Source organism: Heptranchias perlo, chromosome 8 (assembly GCF_035084215.1).
Source record: "Heptranchias perlo isolate sHepPer1 chromosome 8, sHepPer1.hap1, whole genome shotgun sequence".
In the NCBI taxonomy this organism is placed as follows: Eukaryota; Metazoa; Chordata; class Chondrichthyes; order Hexanchiformes; family Hexanchidae; genus Heptranchias; species Heptranchias perlo.
Window position 1 is genome coordinate 49745946 of NC_090332.1, and position 20106 is coordinate 49766051.

The 20106-nt window shown below is 43.2% G+C and overlaps 1 protein-coding gene across 1 annotated transcript in view; it reads left to right on the top strand.

The window, feature by feature from the left end:
• The window catches only part of LOC137324827 (connector enhancer of kinase suppressor of ras 3-like), a 319399-nt gene that overhangs the window by 226635 nt on the left and 72658 nt on the right, over positions 1-20106 (top strand). Inside the window, exons 21-24 of the mRNA XM_067989554.1 lie at positions 3682-3753; positions 14291-14361; positions 14481-14569; positions 19158-19521. Coding sequence (XP_067845655.1) covers positions 3682-3753; positions 14291-14361; positions 14481-14569; positions 19158-19521 — 596 coding nt within the window. The remainder of the gene's footprint in view (positions 1-3681; positions 3754-14290; positions 14362-14480; positions 14570-19157; positions 19522-20106) is intronic.

A 20106-nucleotide genomic window follows, 5' to 3' on the forward strand; every position in this document is an offset into this window, starting at 1 on the left:
TATTTTAGGAAGGATCGGATTTTGCAATTAACTGAGACTGTTTTCCGTACTGGGGGAAACACTCCCAGTTGAAATGGACGTGTTGCAGCCACCAGCCTGTGGCAGCTGCAAAGGTCCATTTGACAGGTTGTGGGGTAAACCCTCACTCATTGCAGGAGGCCACTCTGTCACTTGGGACAAAGTTTGGCCTCCACCACCCGCCTCCTAACAATCAAATGCATAAACTTGCACACTTACCCCGGTGTCCAGACACATTTACCTACCTTGCGGACCCCCTCAAATGTACATCTTCCCGATGGGGGCCGCCGTAGCTGCAGTCATGACCTCCTCGGAGGGCGAACAGCATCACCAGCCTCGCCGGCCATGCCGTCCACCTCTGACACGTGGAGCTCCACAACACAGTGCTGTGACACATCCACCTGCACAGCAGGAGGGAGGGCAACTGCAGAAAGAGATGCTTCACAGAGGGCACTACCCTCGCCACAGGGTCTACAGACCGAGGCTCAGCTTCCGTGGACATGTAGTCGTGGACATCTGCAGCCTCCTTCATGCCGAGCTGCTCCCAGTTAGCCCGAGCACTATCTTCTTACCTGTCGCTGTCCAAGTCACCATTGCCCTCAACAACTTCTCCTCCGCATCCTTCCAGGGTGCCACTGGGGACATCGCCAACGTCTCTCAGTCATCTGCACAAAAAAGCCCTGCAAATACACCCACACCCACTCTGCAGTGACACAATGGGTGGCATCAGGTGTGGGTCTTCATAGTGATCCTCAGGAAAGGGCATTATTGCACAAACCAGACAAGATTTGCAAAGACATGACAGTAGTGGTGCCAATATAATATGTAATGTGAGTTGGTCAGAAATTAAATATAGGTAAACACCATGACAAACCCTCAAACACCCTTCATGCTCACGACACGTTTGCCTTACGCTTCCTACTGCACATATGTGATGCATGCCCTGTGGCTGCAGCACAGGTAGTGGCAGGTTGAGTGAGGCTGACTGTGAAAGAGATGCACGAGAGGGTGAGTATGAGAGAGAGCCATGAGATTGTCTCAGGATTGGGTTGAGTGGTAGTGGCGGGATGAGTACTGGCGAGGTGAGTAAGTGCAGGTAAGATGAGGATGAGCTTTGATTGGGTGTGAGGGGTGATGTGATAGAATAGTGTTAGCAGTGCAGAAGAAGATGTGGGGTGGGGGCGGTGATGTGGCAGACGGAGTGTAGGGGAATGAGTAAGTGTACTCACTTTGGCTGACCTACTTAGGTGATTGAAGCGCCTCCTGCATTGTATGCAGGTGGGCGATATGTTGGTGGTGCTGGTGACCTTCTCTGCCACCTCGAGCCAGGCCTTCTTGGTGGCAGAGGCAGGCCACTTCCTCCCATCCGCCGGGGAGAAGATCTCTGTCCTCCCCCTCCTCCTCACCCCATCCAATGATACCTGGAGTGAGGCATCATTAAACCTGGGAGCAGCCTTCCCCCTGGGCTGCTCCATGCTGTAATTTTTCCTATTTCCTGCAGCATCAGTCAGTGGAGGACTGCTCCTTTAAATAGGGCTCCTCCAGCTGATTGACCTTGCTGCGCATGCACAGTCCGCCCTCCGCGCAGCTTACCAGCGGGAAACTCGGAAGCACAGGTAAGTGGATCCAATTATCCTGTAATTGCGTGCGGAGCACCCCAATTTCACTGGGCGCGTTACCCACGCGCCCAGTCGACCCCCTGCTGAGAACCCACCGCCCTGCTTATATCGAGCCCGAGGAGTCTGCCTAGATCATATGCTTGGATGGGGCTTGGTGCCACAATCTCTGACTCAGAGGCAACACTGCTACCAACTGAGCCAAGTTGACACCAAGAATGTCCAAAATCTCTGTATATCAGAAATTGGAGCACTACTGAAAGTGGTAGAAATTCATATTCCAAAGTGCAATATAACCATTATAGATTCTTTCCAACCTCAAACTGGACCTACAAAATGCAGTTTGGATGTTGTTTGCCACCAGGTTTTGACTGAAAAGTACATTCGCATAACTGAATTTCTGAAAATGAAACTGGAAACAGTGTGATTCCAAATTCCAGAAATATAACTTCATGTAACCAATGCATAAGACAAGTGTGAATTTTAGCAATCAGTCTCAAGGCAGTGAGTGAAAGTTCCTGCTAAGTATTGCTCAATCATTAACACCAGGCACTGGTTACGATGTTCACGTTTGATTATTCTGATAAGACAAGCACCTGAGTACCAGGTGCTAGAAGGTACGTGAGAACGGCAGGTGTTGATTTGACCTCTGAATAGGATGCTCTTTGTTTCCGTATCGCTCAGTGCCTCCCCACAGCCTGAGATCAGGAGTTAACCATATTAGGAGACTGAAGGTAGTGTGCTCCCTATCACTATGTCATGTGCTGTAGCAGAAACTCCATCTTTATTCTGTAATTAATGCTGGACACTTTTCCTGATGATGCTCAACTGCTATGTTACTAATGACAAACTTTTTAAACAGGGATTTATTATTCATTTTAAATGTAAAATATGTAAATAAGTAAACTGCCAAATTTAGTTCTCAGTGGTTTATTTTACATGTAATGCCGTTGGTTTAAGTTCTCAGTCACAAGCATCATTTAAGAACATACTAAAGTGTGTATCAGGAAATGTCATTTGGCCCGTCAAGCCGATCCCTTCAACAGACCGTAAATAATCTATCCTACCATAGACTCTACCCAATCTTTTTAAATATATGAGGGAAATAACATTGTAAGAAAGCATGGAGCGAGAAAAAGGGCAATTAGGGATGGGCAATAAATGCTGGCCTTGCCAGCGACGCCCACATCCCATGAACGAATTTTTTTTAAAACTCTGTGATGAGAGGGAAGTAACGTCATTTACACAGATTCAGAATCTTAAACCTTTGAAAACCATTTTATAATGGGGTCTGTCAGTTGTCTGAATTTCAGAGGTAAATCTCTGACATTACACACTTCAAGTTTACAAAATGGAGGCACAAGTCACAGGCTACATTTCAGCACTCCACTGAGCTCTTTACCTCAACTGTGTATCTGAGAAGGTACTGAGTGGAGTGCAAGTGCCCTCCCCATTGGAGGAAAGGGAAAACCAGATGAAGACTGAGAAACCTGGGTCACTCCGGCAGGTCAGTTTAGACAGTGCCAGAAACCAGAGAGAAAAATGGGAGAAAATTTAGACAGCAAATAACCTAAAACTAGAAACAAATGATATTTCTCAAATAAAATGCATGCAAGGATTTAAAATCAATGAACACACTCTACCGAAGAGGGAGAAGGGAAAGTGTAATACACACAATGACAATACAGTTACATAACAATTTATTAGCATGGGTAAAATCAAAAATCCCTCTTTCGATCAGCTTGTTTTTGAGCATACATGTTGACTGTAAAGGGGCTTGTTAAGAAGGTGTGACTATTAATAGAGTTTGAACTGTAATATTCAGAAATTATCCAAACCTCAATTTCAGTCGAACCACAGAGATTTTTCACAAGTTGTGCAGGTTTTTAAAAAGCTGTGTTAATATTTGTTAGTACAATGGCAGTTGTAGGTGGATAGTAAAAGATATCGTCAATTTGACTTTCCATAGTATAACATTAAGATAAGAATAATTCTATCCTCTTTAAACTTGTCCCTTTAATATCTGTTTTCTATTCTCTTAATCAAGTGCGATAAAGGCCAGCCATCCGCAACTCAAGAACTTCTACTTTGCTGCAGAGAATGCTAATGATATGAGCAGGTATGTATTAGGTGGTGAGGCTGTTTTTGTGCGTTTAATAGCAATTATGTCATATGTTTATTAAGTGGTGACTAAGAAGAGTCTTTTTTTTTAATTGAGAAAACAAGATGGAGGGTCAAGGCCCATAGTAAATGATACCAACAAGATTGAAAAGAATAAAAGATAAGAGAAGGAAGTCGTGGTTCGGTGCTGTAGCTTGGGATTTTAAAAGCCAGAAGATTGCAGGAGGAAGTAAAGTCTGAGAGAGCTATGGAGTGCCACAGTTATGATGTAGTTTGTAAAGAATGAATTAGAGTAGGAGACTGCAATTAAATTTGATTTCAACTCTAGTGAAGATGTAAGGAGGAGGAAGTATGTGTGTACAATACACTTTCATAAGATACATAGTGTACACCTAAATATATGGTTCCATGAAATGTATTCATGAATGACTTGAGAATCCAATAAAAATAGTGTATTTGGATCTTAGAATTAAAGAGAAGAAAGTTCAAAGAAGCTTTGACCATAATAGCATTGGTTTTAAAAAAGGGATGAGAAAAGGTGGAAAAAAGAGGTTGGAGGCTACAGGATTGCTTGTTGGACAGGAAGCATTTTTTAATATCTTGACCAGGAGTGTGTGAGAGGAATTAAAAGGGCCTCCCCAAATCATAGAATCATAGAAGTTTACGGCACAGAAGGAGGCCATTCAGCCCATCGTGTCTGTGCCAGCCGAAAAAGAGCTATCCAGCCTAATCCCACTTTCCAGCTCTTGGTCCGTAGCCTTGTAGGTTACAGCACTTCAAGTGCATGTCCAAGTAATTTGCAAATGGGATGAGGGTTTCTGCCTCTACCACCCTTTCAGACAGTGAGTTCTCCCACCACCTTCTGGGTGAAAAATTTCTCCTCAACTCCCCTCTAATCTTTCTACCAATTAATTTAAATCTATGCCCCCTGGTTATTGACCTCTCTGCTAAGGGAAACAGTCCTTCCTATCCACTCTATCTAGGTCCCTCATAATTTTATACACCTGAATTAAATCTCCCCTCAGCCTCCCCTGTTCCAAAGAAAACAATCCCAGCCTATCCAATTTTTCCTTATAGCTAAAATTCTCCAGTCCTGGCAACATCCTCATGAATCTCCTCTGAACCCTCTCTAGCGTAATCACATCTTTCCTGCAATGGGTGACCAGAACTGTACACAGTACTTAAGCTGTGGCCTAACTACTGTTTTATACAGTTCTAACATAACCTCCCCGTTCTTATATTCTGTGCCTCGGCTAATAAAGGAAAGTATCCCGTTTGCCTTCTTAACCACCTTATCTACCTGTCCTGCTACCTTCAGGGATCTGTGGACATGCACTCCAAGGTCCCTCACTTCCTCTACATCTCTCAGTATCCTTCCATTTATTGTGTATTCCCTTGCCTTGTTTGCCCTCACACTTCTCCTGATTGAATTCCATTTGCCACTTTTCTGCCCACCTGACCAGTCCATTGATATCTTCCTGCAGTCTACAACTTTCTTCCTCACTATCAACCACACAGCCAATTTTTGTATCCTCTGCAAACTTCTTAATCATACCCTCTACATTCAAGTCCAAATCATTAATATATACCACAAAAAGCAAGGGACCTGGTACTGAGCCCTGCAGAACCCTACTGGAAACAGCCTTCCAGTCACAAAAACACCCGTTGACCATTACCCTTTGCTTCCTGCCACTCAGCCAATTTTGGATCCAACTTGCCACTTTCCCTTGCATCCCATGGGCTTTTACTTTTTTGACCAATCTGCCATGTGGGACCTTGTCAAAAGCCTTGCTAAAATCCATGTATATTACATCAAATGCCTTACCCTCATCAACCCTCCTTGTTACCTCCTCAAAAAAATTCAATCAAGTTAGTCAGACACAACCTTCCCTTAACAAATCCATGCTGACTGTCCGTGCCTTTCTAAATGACGATTTATGCTGTCCCTCAGAATTGATTCCAATAATTTGGTTAGACCGACTGGCCTATAATTACTCGGTCTATCTCTTCATTTTTAAACAACGGTATGTTAGCAGTCCTCCAATCCTCTGACACCATGCCTGTAGCCAGGGAGGATTGGAAAATGATGGTCAGAGCCTCCACTATTTCCTCCCTTGCTTCTCTTAACAGCCTGGGATACATTTCATCCAGACCTGGCGATTTATCTACTTTCAAGGATGCTAAACCCCTTAATACTTCCTCTCTCACTATGTTTATCTCATCCAATATTTCACACTCCTCCTTAACTGTAATCTCTGCATCGTCCCCATCTTTTGTGAAGAGAGATGCAAAGTATTCATTAAGAACCGTACCCACATCTTCCACCTCCACACAGGTTACCTTTTTGGTTTCTAATAGGCCCTACTCTTTCCTTAGTTATTCTCTTGCTCTTTATGTATTTATAAAACATCTTTGGGTTTTCCTTGATTTTACTTGCCACTCTTTGCCCTCTCTTTGCTTTTCTAATTTCCTTCTTAATTTTAACTTTCTATACTCCTCTAGGCTTTCTGCAGTGTTGAGCTCTCGGTATCTGACATGAGCTTCCCTTTTTTGCCATATCTTATGCTATATGCTCCTTGTCATCCAGGGGGCTCTAGATTTCACAGTCCCATCCTTTTTCTTTGTGTGAACATGTTTGTTCTGCACCCTCTCTATCTCTCCCTTAAATGCCTCCCACTGCTCTGACACTAACTTACCTTCAAGTAGCTGTTTCTAAATTTTCACTTTTGCTAAATCACTTCTCAGCTTAGTAAAATTGGCCCTTCCCCAATTGAGAACTTTTACTCCTGTTCTATCTTTGTCCTTTTCCATAACTATGCTAAATCTAACTGAATTATAATCACTACCAGCAAAATGCTCTCCCACTGATTCTCCTTCCACCTGCCCAGCTTCATTCCCTAAAACTAAGTCCAGAACTGCACCCCCACTTTTGCCGGGCTTGCTACGTTCTGGCTAAAAAAGTTCTCCTGAATGCATGTTAAGAATTCTGTACCCTTTATACCTTTTACACTGATTGTATCCCAGTTAATATTAGGGTAGTTGAAATCCCCTACTATTGCTGTCCTATTGTTTTTGCACGTCTCAGAAATTTGCCTACATATTTGCTCTTCTATCTCCCTCTGACTGTTTGGGGATATATAGTACGCTCCCAGCAGTATGATTGCCACTTTTTTGTTCTTTAGCTCAACCCATATGGCCTCATTTGATCCTTCTAACATATCATCCCTCCTCACAGCTGTAATTGTTTCTTTAACCAATTTTGCCATCCCCCTCCTTCTTTATCTTGCTCTCTTTCTATCTTGTCTGAAAACCCTGTAACCAGGAATGTTGAGCTGCCATTCCTGCCCCTCTTTAAGCCATGTTTCAGTAATAGCTAAGATATTATACTGCCACGTGTCTATCTGTGCCCTCAGCTCATCTGCCTTATTTACTAGACTCCTTGCTTTGAAGTATATACCGTTAAGCACTGCCAAACTCTTTTGTTGTCTATTTTCTAACCTTTGTTTCTTCTGCCTTCTAAACTCACTTACTAATTTTTTGTCTTCCATTTCCAGCTCTTCTTCTCTCCCTTCAGAATCTACGCTCAGGTTCCCTGCCAAGCTAGTTTAAACTCTCCCCTATAACTCTAGCAAACCTCCCCGTGAGGATATTAGTCCCGGCCCTGTTGAGGTGCAACCTGTCTGGCTTGTACATGTCCCACCTCACCCAGAACCGGCCCCAATGCCCTAGCAACCTAAAGCCCTCTCTCCTGCACCATCTCTCCAGCCACGCTTTCATTTGCTCTATCCTCCTAATTCTATGCTCACTGGCGCGTGGCACTGGGAATAATCCGGAGATTGCTATTTTTGAGGGCCTGCTTATTAATTTCTTTCCTAGCTCCTTAAAATTTGTCTGCAGGACCTCATCCCTCTTTCTACCTTTGTCGTTGGTAGTAATACGGACCATGACCTCTGACTGTTCACCCTCCCCCTTCAGAACGTTCTGCAGCCGCTCAGTGACATCCTTGACCCTGGCACCAGGAAGGCAACATACCATTCTGGAATCATGGCTGCGGCCGCATAAGCGCCTGGGTGCTCCCCAAACAATTGAATCCCCTATCACTATCGCTCTCCTGACCTTTCTCCTCCTCCCCCCACCCCCCCCCCCCCAACCTGCTGTACAGCTGAGCACTCGTGGTGCTGTGGACTTGGCACTCCCCAGAGGAACCCTCTCCCTCACCAGAACTGGTTAGAGAGTGAGATGCACTCGTGACTCCTGAACTACCCGCCTTGTCCTCCTTGTCACCCATTCCCCCTCTGCCTGCACTCTCTTAAGCTGCGTGGTGACCACCTCCTGAAAAGTGCTATCCACATAGCTCTCAGTCTCACGGATGCACTGTAGTGGCGACAGCTGCTGCTCGAGCTCCTCCAGCTGACGACACTTCCTGAACCTGTGTTGCCCAGGACACGGGCAGCATCCTGGACTTCCCCCATGGCACCGGATGTGCATTCGATGGGACCGAGGTGCCCTGCCATGTCTCTTGATTAGACTACTAACTAAACTTAACAGAAATACACTTAAGACTTAAAACAAAAACATTCACCAGCCATGTTCCCTCTAATTTTTTTCGGCGAGGTGCGGAATGAATTTGGGTTTGTGCACCGATATAAAGGCTGTGTGCACCACCGTAAAAAACAATCACAACTTTAAATAGAATATATTTTTAGAAAACATTATTCAGGGTAAATAACAAACAGAACATATGTACAAAATAATATAACAATTTAATGTTATATTGGCTGATAAATTTATTTAATTTATGAAATTGGTTTCTTAAGTTGCACTAGGATTGAGCAGACCAGTCTTTTTATATTTTATTTAAAATTATCTGATGGAAATGATTCCAATCAACTTTTTGTTGAATCAGCTTAATGACTTTGATTCAAACAGAAATAAATCGTGTGCAATCAGAATTTTTAAATTGAGTTGGAAATACAAAACAGCTGTCAAATCAGTCAGTGTGAATTTGGGGATAGAAAACAGAATGCACTGCAGCAACTCGCCAAGGCTTCTTCGACAGCACCTCCCAAACCCGTGACCTCTACCACAAGGGCAGCAGGCACATGGGAACAACACCACCTGCACGTTCCCCTCCAAGTCACACACCATCCCGACTTGGAAATATATTGCCGTTCCTTCATCGTCGCTGGGTCAAAATCCTGGAACTCCCTTCCTAACAACACTGTGGGAGAACCGTCACCACACGGACTGCAGCTGTTCAAGAAGGCAGCTCATCACCACCTTCTCAAGGGCAATTAGGGATGGGCAATAAATGCTGGCCTTGCCAGCGACGCCCACATCCCATGAACGAATAATAAAAAAAAGTTTAAAAATTATTGCATTCCAATTGTACATCTTGCAGGTCTCACTAGTTTTGGCTGCCTCTATGTATGGGCCCCTCATCTCTGATTGGGTGGAGAGGCCCGGTCTCTGAGTGAGTGATTGGATGGAGAGGCCCGGCCTCTGAGTGAGTGATTGGATGGAGAGGCCCGGCCTCTGAGTGAGTGATTGGATGGAGAGGCCCGGCCTCTGAGTGAGTGATTGGATGGAGAGGCCCGGCCTCTGAGTGAGTGATTGGATAGAGAGGCCCGGCCTCTGAGTGAGTGATTGGGTGGAGAGGCCCGGCCTCTGAGTGAGTGATTGGATGGAGAGGCCCGGCCTCTGAGTGAGTGATTGGATGGAGAGGCCCGGCCTCTGAGTGAGTGATTGGGTGGAGAGGCCCGGCCTCTGAGTGAGTGATTGGGTGGAGAGGCCCGGCCTCTGAGTGAGTGATTGGGTGGAGAGGCCCGGCCTCTGAGTGAGTGATTGGGTGGAGAGGCCCGGCCTCTGAGTGAGTGATTGGGTGGAGAGGCCCGGTCTCTGGCCACTAAAACGCATCGGTTTCAATTTTACTTCCTGGTCTGGTTTCTGTGCAGCCAATCAGCTGCTCGCTGACTGCATTTCCTAGCGGTAAACAATGCAGTGGCTGGGGCCGGAGCCGTGGGTTTGGACACTCGGACCTCCGGACTCTCGGTCACTACCCAGCACCAGAGGCAGAGCAGCCCGCCTGGGGCTGGAGAACTGGGGACCAAGGAGGCAGAGCTGGAGAAGGACCTTGGGTCTGGACACTGGTCAGTGTGAGAGAGGGCCCTGGGGACTGGTCAGTGTGGGACAAGGGCAGAGAGTACTGGTTTGGTGCGTGGACGAAAAGTTTAAGTACGCGGCACACGACAGGCTGCTGCGTGGCCGCGCATGTGAGCAGCTTAGAGGGAACAGTGCTCACCAATCAGCTCCTTCCCTTTTGCTGATATCACATTAGGTGGTTTTTCCTCTTTGTTTTTGTTTTGTCTGGGACCCCTCGTCCCTGCCGCTCCTCTTCATCCCCGGTCTAGGCTCTCTGCTCTCGCCACTGCTCTTGCGCTGAGATTCTTTCTGCAGTCTACAGCTTTCCTCCTTACTATCAACCAAACGGTCAATTTTTGTATCATCTGCGAACTTATTAATCATGCCCCCAAGTCCAAATCATTCATCATTACAAAAAGCAAGGGACCTAGTACTGAGCCCTGTGGAACCCCACTGGAAACAGCCTTCCAATCACAAAAACACCCGTTGACCATTACCCTTTGCTTCCTGCCACTGAACCAATTTTAGATCCAACGAGCCACTTTCCCTTGGATCCCATGGGCTTTTATTTTTCTGACCAGTCTGCCATGTGGGACGTTGTCAAAAGCCTTGCTAAAATCCATGTAGACTACATCAAACGTGCTACCCTCATCAATCCCCTCCTTGTTGCCTCCTCAAGAAATTCAGTCAAGTTGGTCAGACACGACCTTCCCTTAACAAATCCATGCTGACTGTCCTTGATTAACCCGTGCTTTCTAAGTGACGGATTATACTGTCCCTCAGAATTTTTTCCAATAATTTGCCCACCACCGAGGTTAGACTGACTGGCCTGTAATTACTTGGTCTATCCCTTTCTCCCTTTTTAAACAATGGAACAACATTAGCAGTCCTCCAATCCTCCGGCACCATGCCTATAGCCAGGGAGCATTGGAAAATGATGGTCAGGGCCTCCGCTATTTCCTCCTTTGCTTCTCTTAACAGCCTGGGATATATTTCATCCGGGCCTGGTGAGTTATCTACTTTCAAAGATGCTAATCCTCTTAATATTTCCCCTCTAACTGTTTTCCCATATTTCGCACTCCTCCTCAACTACAATCTCTGCATCATCCCCCTCTTTTGTGAAGACAGACGCAAAGTTTTCATTAAGAACCATTCCCACATCTTCCACCTCCATACATAGGTTACTTTTTTGGTCTCTAATAGGCCCTACTTTTTCCTTAGTTATCCTCTTGCTCTTTATGTATTTATAAAACATCTTTGGGTTTCCTTGATTTTACTTGCCAATTGTAGAAGTATGCAAGTCTTAGAAGGGCTGTGGCTTTATTTTTTTTTATTCGTTCATGGGATGTGAGCATCGCTGGCGAGGCCAGCATTTATTGCCCATCCCTAATTGCCCTTGAGAAGGTGGTGGTGAGCTGCCTTCTTGAACCACAGCAGTCTGTGTGGTGACGGTTCTCCCACAGTGCTGTTAGGAAGGGAGTTCCAGGATTTTGACCCAGCGACGATGAAGGAACGGCGATATATTTCCAAGTTGTGACGGTGTGTGACTTGGAGGGGAACGTGCAGGTGGTGTTGTTCCCATGTGCCTGCTGCTCTTCTCCTTCTAGATGGTAGAGGTCGCGGGTTTGGGAGATGCTGTCGAAGAAGCCTTGGCGAGTTGCTGCAGTGCATCCTGTGGCTGGTACACACTGCAGCCACTGTACGCCGGTGGTGAAGGGAGTGAATGTTTAGGGTGGTGGATGGGGTGCCAGTCAAGTGGGCTGCTTTGTCCTGGATGGTGTCGAGCTTCTTGAGTGTTGTTGGAGCTGCACTCATCCAGGCAAGTGGAGATAATTCCATCACACTCCTGACTTGTGCCTTGTAGATGGTGGAAAGGCTTTGGGGAGTCAGGAGGTGAAGGGTTTGATTTGATAAGGGGAATAGGTGTTGAGTACAAAAGAGGAAAAATAGCTTCCTGCAGGCAGCTTAGCAGTGGAGGGGATTTTAGAGTTCCCTTTGTGGTCAGAAATAATGAGCAATGTAAATTGATGAAAACAGGCTAAGCATATGACCATCAACGATAAGTGGGAGCTGTTGGTTAGACTTGCAAGATATATAGTGAAATTCTGTTTGAAGAGTGGAACAAAATGAGATTTTCATTGCCTCATTGAAGGCTATGGAGGAAATCATGACCCAGTGATTTAGCAGTCCTGCAAGAGTACTGGATGCAGTGAGTACTGAGGGTGTACAATATGTGGAATATAAAATGGAATCATCAGCAAAAACATACAGTTGGATGATGAATGGAGGAGGTCATTATTATGAAGACTTGAGTTACTGGGGCTATACTTGGAATACTGGAGCTGTGAAGACTAGAGGAAATTTTAATGGAGGTTTTTAAAATTATGAAGGGTTATGCTAGGGTGAAAAGTGAAAGGCTATTTCCTCTAGTTGGAGAGTCAGTGATGAGGGAATATCAATTTAAAAAGGTTACTGAGAGAGTGAGGAAAGAGCTTAGCAGAAATTTCTTTATGGAGAGAGCTTTGGAGCATGGAATGCTTTGACACGGAATAGTTGAGGCAGAGACCACTGCATCTTTTAAGGGAAGAGTGGATAAATATTTAAAGCAGAGGCAGATACAGAGCTATGGAGACAAAGCAAGGCAATGGGATTAGTTTGGAATTGTTCTAGCAAGGGGCCAGCAATGTCAAAGTGGATTGAGTGGTCTCCTATGCTGTAAATTTCTATGGTTATAAGAAGCAACAGAATATAAGAGAGGACAGAACCCTAGTCAACTCTCCTGTTAATAGAAAAAGAGTCAGAGGCTTCACAGAGTCATTTAAGAGGAAATAACATGGCCATAAACATAGCTTTGGCAAATGGCCATATGACAGTTACTTGCTTAGTAGTACATGGTGCCAAAGACTTCGCTTCAGGCAAAATGTAAGTCAGATTAAAGCCAGATTTAGGGGATTTATTTAGAAATATTTGTTACTTGGAGTTAAGGAGGTGGTTGCAAGAGATTTATTTTCTCAAAGTACGCTACTGCCTGACAGCTGGAATATGTGCACTACACATCGTACCAATAGAAATCCAAAGAAACAAAGAATTTATTCAGAACATCAAAGAAATACTAAATAATATAAAGAACCAGGACAGTCTATCCATATTGAGATTTGCGTCTGAATCTTTAATATTGTAATACTATAATAATGTAAACAATTTTACAACACCAAGTTATAGTCCAGCAATTTTATTTTAAATTCACAAGCTTTCGGAGGCTTCCTCCTTCCTCAGGTAAATTTACCTGAGGAAGGAGGAAGCCTCCGAAAGCTTGTGAATTTAAAATAAAATTGCTGGACTATAACTTGGTGTTGTAAAATTGTTTACAATTGTCAACCCCAGTCCATCACCGGCATCTCCACATTATAATAATGTAGGCAGTCTCCAGTGTTACTAATTGGTCCATGTGCTAACTAGGTAACCATGACTTGGCTTCTCTGCCTAACTCTACCTAACATCATCTTAGCTACTCAATCCTTAATGGCATGGGCTGTATCTGCCAGATTCCCTATCATTTCAGCAGCCTCCAAACTGACTTTAATTAGTTTATTTTCCCTTTCCCACCTGTTCCCACTAGTGCTGGATCAATGAGGCCAGCTGACGTATGAGTTTTTGCTGAGGGTCCTACCTATTATGGTTATGGGGAAGATGAGGGATTATGAAACGTGATGGCTGATCTGAATTAAATTATCAAAGATTAAATACTTCAGTGTAGCAGAAACAAATTATAAAAAGACTTAAGTGTGAGCATGAACTTTCATTCCTCCTCTTCTAAAGTTGGTACCATATCTTGGGGGTATAGTTCTAGGAATGCCAACAGCCCTCTGTTACCTCTCATTAAGTAGCCATTAGTTGTCCCCCAGCCTCGACTGGTCAGCACTGGGGACATAACTGCCAAAACCAATCTTGTCCTTACCTGATGTCCACACACATTCACTTTCTGGCAGTGGGCATAGTGACAAGGAATTGGACTCCCAACCAACTTTTCCCTCCCTTAGGCCAGATGTAGAACCCCCTCTGCCAGCCTGGCTGAGAGAGGCTAACCCAGACCACAATGAAATGTGGAACTTTCTTGGTGTGTATGGGTCATTACCATACCAGTAGTCCACATAGCCAAGGGAGAAACCTCAAAATATAAATTTCTATCATGCATAAAAAAGGATGTTTTTGCAGTTGAGATCTGGAAAGAGTACTGATTTTTAACAACATCCTTAAAGACTTAGATAGAAATGACATACACGTTTCATTAACAGTGAATTTACGTTTGGGAGGTACACTGGTAGGTAACGTCATGGGTAGCAATTTGTAGAATTGAAAATGTGCAATATCTACAATTATCATTAATCTTTCAGATGGATTAATAAGATGGGTTTAGCTGCCATTCAATATGTTCTACCAACCTCAGAAGCAAAAACTGAAGGAGGTATGTGCTTTTGTTGATGAGTAAAAAATTCACTGAAGTGCCCAGTGTGTCTCATTGAGTGTTTACTGATTTTCTACAAACCTAATATTCTGGCAATGGTGAATTCCTTCTTGCTGCAGAGTGTTGGAGTGAGAGTGAGCACGAAGATGTGGAAATTTCAGCAGAGGTGCCACCCTCATCATACGCATCACAACCAGAAGAACATCAAGTAAGTGTTGATTATCAGATGTAAGGACTTGCACAACACCAGGTTATAGTCCAACAGTTTTATTTTAAATCACAAGCTTTCGGAGCTTACCTCACCTGACGAAGGAGGTAAGCTCCGAAAGCTTGTGATTTAAAATAAAACTGTTGGACTATAACCTGGTGTTGTGCAAGTCCTTACGTTTGTCCACCCCAGTCCATCACCGGCATCTCCACATCTTGATTATCAGAAAACAACCATGTTAAGAATCACAGTGTACAGGGTAGTTTTAGTATGTATTCCAATGTTGGTTTTAGTACTAGGATAAATTTGACTGTAAGTTGGAGAAATAGAAATGTACAAAGTTGGATTTTCCATTCAGTGGCGAATTGTAGGATTTAGATATTGTTTCAAAACTCTGCTGCTGTCTGTTTCTTTGAGCATCGTGTCTTGATATTTACCCAATTTAAATGTGTAAATATTCACAGTGATCTTTTTGTCTTCGGCAGCCACTTTTAATCTGCCCGAACAGCAAGTGTTGGCTGTTTTTTTATATTTCTTTGTTTTTGAGATCATATTACTTTGTATGGAAAGAATATGGTTGAGGTGGTGTTGAGAAAGGAAGCAATTCCAGCCATGTCAATAGCAAGGTGCACATTTAAATATGGTGAGGATAACCTCGTCCCTTATCTGCACCATCAATGTTGCTCAAATGAGAAATTGGGTTAAAAGTTCCTATTACCACTTACCGAACCTAGCGCAGGCACCAGTCTGGCCTTTCACCAAGCCCTGCTAATAGCTACCAAACACTAGTGATAGAGGGGTGGGCAAAGACACTAACTGCTAGGTTAAAAAAAATTACAGGAACTTTAGCAGAATCAACTCTATAACGTCAGCTGTAAGATCCAGCTTGGTATGTTAACATTTTAACCTCTTCATTTTACAGCACCACTCAACTTCCTAATTGTAAAACCTAAATGTATAAATCACATGGATTTTGATCCAGGAGAAAGTTTAATTTGCAAATAATAGATTAGTTCATCAAAAAGCTGAATCTTCACAGTACTCATTTAATATTATTGAGACACAAATGTGGAAAGAAGACACAGCAGTGGGGCTAGCTTTGGATTGCTGTAGCACACAATTGGCTGAATGGCCTCCACCTGTGTTGTAAATCTCTATGGTTCTAACTGCCGTAATGAAGATAAATGTCAGCTCCCACAAAGAACACAAATAATGCAATTTGTTTGGGAGCCTGCACACTAATCAAGCTCTAAAGATGGTAACAAGTACCATGGAGTACATTTTCCATGTGTTGGAATACTTTAATGCTGATCCATATGGAAAGTACTGCCTTAAATTGTTTTAAATGTCTGATCATATGTTCTAATTGTAAACAATTTTACAACACCAAGTTATAGTCCAGCAATTTTATTTTAAATTCACAAGCTTTCGGAGGCTTCCTCCTTCGTCAGGTAAATGTGTTCTAATGCAAGGAATTGATTAGAGCCTGACAGCTAAATTAGATACTAGTGAAAAAAAAATCCCCTCAATGGATTCTTGCAGCAGACCTCAGCATAGAAAATTCAGTAGCTCATACTTCAGGCTCAAATTTAGTGGAACAATTCCATTAGTCCCTTGATACAACATTCTCTGATATACCTCAGTATAACTTGGCATGGTTTAATGCTCCTCCTCTGGTAAAGACCATGTAAAATGCTCCCCTGCTGCATTTTGGCATTGGCCTTTGGTAATGATACCCAATGTGCTCGGCTCCCAAAGACAATGGTACAAAGAGAGTCTATTGTAATTCATAAAATCATGGCAATTTCAGCACAGTCAACCAGTGGCGCCTGTGCTGGTGCTAGCTCTGCATTGGCAAAATTATTAGATGGATTTGCTAACCAGAGATGTGTTATTTGGGTATATTATGTGGAGATTTCTGGACACCTTGAAGGAGTGGTATCCCTTAATTTGGCACTGTTAGTGCTAGACTAATGTTGTGAATCTGCCACCATCAAGCTGCCTATTAAATCTATCCTTCTGTGTTTTTTAAAGATAAATAGTTTGAGTAGCATAGTATCATGGCTGGCATTTGCATTGGGCAGAGGCTGAGCAGACTACAGCTGCATGTTCCTGTTCACCTGAAGCTTGAGAGTTTTGTGGGCACTGTGTGGGGACAGGGACAGATTCAATAAACTCAGCATTGCATCTTTCACTCCAGCTGATCTAAACAAGTTAGAAGTCCACTAGAGAAACTTAATTGTTTTAAATACTGTTCATAAAATGAGCAAGCATAGTCCTGTGTATGTGTGGGAATGAGCAATGCAGGATAGTTGAAACCTCCTCTTTATATATATGTGGTTTCAGGTTAGGTCCCTGCCATAACTTACAATATGAACCTCCAACAGGAAAAAAAAAGCACTTAGATTGTTAGTATCTCTTGGGATATAATTGAAAAGATTAGGAGGTGCTGTTGATTAGCACTCACTGTCCTTTCACTTCTGGGAATCCAGTCAGCACTCAGAATGAAAGTCTCCTTTCCACTGACAATACAAATCCCAAAAGTGAAATGAGTTTGGGCAATCTCACCTCAGCTCCTGGTGAGCGCACAGAGCATGGAACTGCCCCAAATTCGGCATTAATTGGCACCCAATTAGCAGTCTCACTCAAAGGCCTTAAGAATGACTAATTTGAGAAGTGAGAAATTCAGGCTACACAATAAGGGGTGTTGTTCTGAGGTTGGGAAAAGGCACACGGTTGATGCAGAGTAGAGGGAGTTTTGTTCTACCTCTATCTGCAGAACTTGATACAGACAATGGCCGGAACTTTCAACTTTGGCAGGGGTGTAAAACAGACAATATCAAATAGACTGCCCGTTAAGCGCCCCATCTGAATTTCCATTCCATTGAAGGTGTACACCCCCGCTGAAGTTGAACGTTCCGCCCAATAGGTGGAAAAACTGGTTGAAGTGTTCTACCTCTGAGTGCTGACATCCTTTGGCTTGAGCACAAAATTTTAACAATTTATTTTAAGTAAAGGAAGATGCTAAAAAGCATCTTGGCTAATTCCTATAATTTGTAAAATATTTAATAATTTTAAATAAGAACCAGCCAAGTTTTGAAAATTAAACTGATCTTCCGACATAGATAAGTGCATTTTATTTTAGAAATAAAGACAAAAGGGAAAAGTGTAAAATAAGACCAGGTAAATCAGGATTTCATGATTTGGTGATATCAAGCTTGGGTTTTAAAAGCCTGAACAATGTAGGAGGACTGAAAGATTGAGAAAGGTAACGAGTTTCACAGCAGAGAGGTCTTAGAAAAGACTGAATTAAAGTAAGAGATTACATTTGGCCTCAATTTTAACATAGTGGATATGTAGGGAGAGTGTATTGGATATAACTGGACCTTAGCAAGGAAAGAGAAGAAAATTCATGGAGCAGTCACCACGCTGTTATAGATAAAACAGGGTCAGGTGAGAAATGTGACAGAGGGGGAATTGGAATCTAGAAGTGAGACGACACCTCACATATTGGACTTTTTGTTGCATCTGATTCCAGGAATGCAAGAGAAGTGTTAGATCCTGGCCAAATGTGGAGCATTATTTGTGTTTTGAAAGGATTTGGGTTTCTTAGTAAGTTAAGAGTTGTTGAGAGGAAAAGAGGAACCTAAGCTTGGATGCAGGTTACCAATGGAAAAGGATTTGGGAGCTCCATTTGAGGTTAGATGAAACAGTGATGTCTATAATGTGATAGAAAAAAAACAACTATAGAGGAGAGCCATCAAGTAATATGGTAACTGTTGGTTGGACTTGAGAGAAATGAAGGAACTGTATATTTGAAGAAGGGACATAGAGGAGATAAAAATACAGTGATTCAGCTATTGCCCTGTGAGAAGCCCAATGGTTATGTATACTTGGGTGGGTGTGATCTAAGTGAAATTGATGAATGTCCAGTGGAATCATTAGCAAAAGAGTGAATAGGGCTGGATGATGAATGGAGGAGATTATTGCTATGAGGAAGGAACTGTGTAAGGGAGAGAAAAGAGTCTTGGACAACCCCTAAGTTAATGGCAGAAGAGTCTAACAATGTGTTGTCAGTCACAGCATAGCAAAATTTGAGAAGAAACTACGTAGCTTTGTTGAGGCCATTGAGCCAGAGTGTTGTGGATTCAAGATCCACTCTAGGATTTGGGCATATAATATAACTGTAGAACTAAGTGATGCTGCATGTTGGCGGTGCCAACTTTCAGATGAGATGTTAATGTGAGACGTTGCTCCTGTTGTTCAAGTGGATGCTAAAGATCCCATGGCATGCATCAAAGAGGAGTAGGAGTTTGTCTACTGTCCTGGCCAATGTTCCTCCCTCCGTCAGGTTAATTAGTCATTCATCAACCAACTTTTTGTTAGCTGCCATGTTTGCTTACATAACATCAGTGACTTTAGCATTTGTAAAGTCTTTGGGAATTCTTTGAGAGACATGATGAGGTACTGTAGGAATGTAAACTTATTTTTATATCTACAAGCTACTGGTTAAATATCTTCAAAAGTTTAGATAAAATATGTGATTGAGAATAAACAAGGCTTTGTTCTGGTTTTGCTAATCCTGCAGGCACATTCTCTACAGTCTCCATTCTTGTCTAGTGAAGCATCCAGTTCTTATTCTTCATCAGAGAGCACCAATAGATCATCTGCATCTACAGCTTCATCACAATATTCCTATCAGGAAAGACAATCATGGCTTGACTTTGTTAATTCGACATATTCTGATGTTGGGCACCAGTCCTTAACTTCTGTTGTGCAATCTAGTGTGGGATCTTCACAGCGGGAAATGTGTGAAAATGCAAAAGCCGAGCTAAAAAGGATTATCCCTGGATCACATGAGAATTTAACTGCAGGAGCACCACAGTTCACTCTTAGTGGAGAAGGTACCGAGACAGCAGAACACTTACCTGTTCTAACCACATCTGTGAAAGGTAAGCATATGCATTTACCTAATTTTATTTCGGGAAGGTTTTCTTCCCTTCTCTTCTGAAGGTACTGACTCTTGTTTGAGGTAAGATTCTATGGGCATCAGCTGCACCTTGACTGATTGAGTCTAGAAAGTGAGTGTTGGAAAAGTTTTCAACGATTGAGGCATCACAGCCCGGTCCGATCTTGCCCTCATTTGAAATCCATATGCACACTTTGTAGCAGATATCATTTAATAGACATTGGGGTGGGAACAGTGACAGATTTATTTTTTGATTCACGAGCCCTTCAAGCTCCAGGACAATGTCAATTGTAACACACCTATGGCTGGGATCAGTTAAGCCAACAAAGACCAGGGATTGAAGCTTTCTGACTTTCCTGGTCTGTGTGATTCAATTCCACACTGGACAGTAACCATCAGATGAGCTCATATTTATGCTACTAACATCATTTCAAACATTGACAGCACAACTGAGATTGGGAACTCGACATGTGGGAATTGTAGGCTCGAAAGAGGAGGTACTAGAAAGGCTAGCTGTACTTAAAGTAGAAAAGTCACCCGGTCTGGATGGGATGCATCCTAGGTTGCT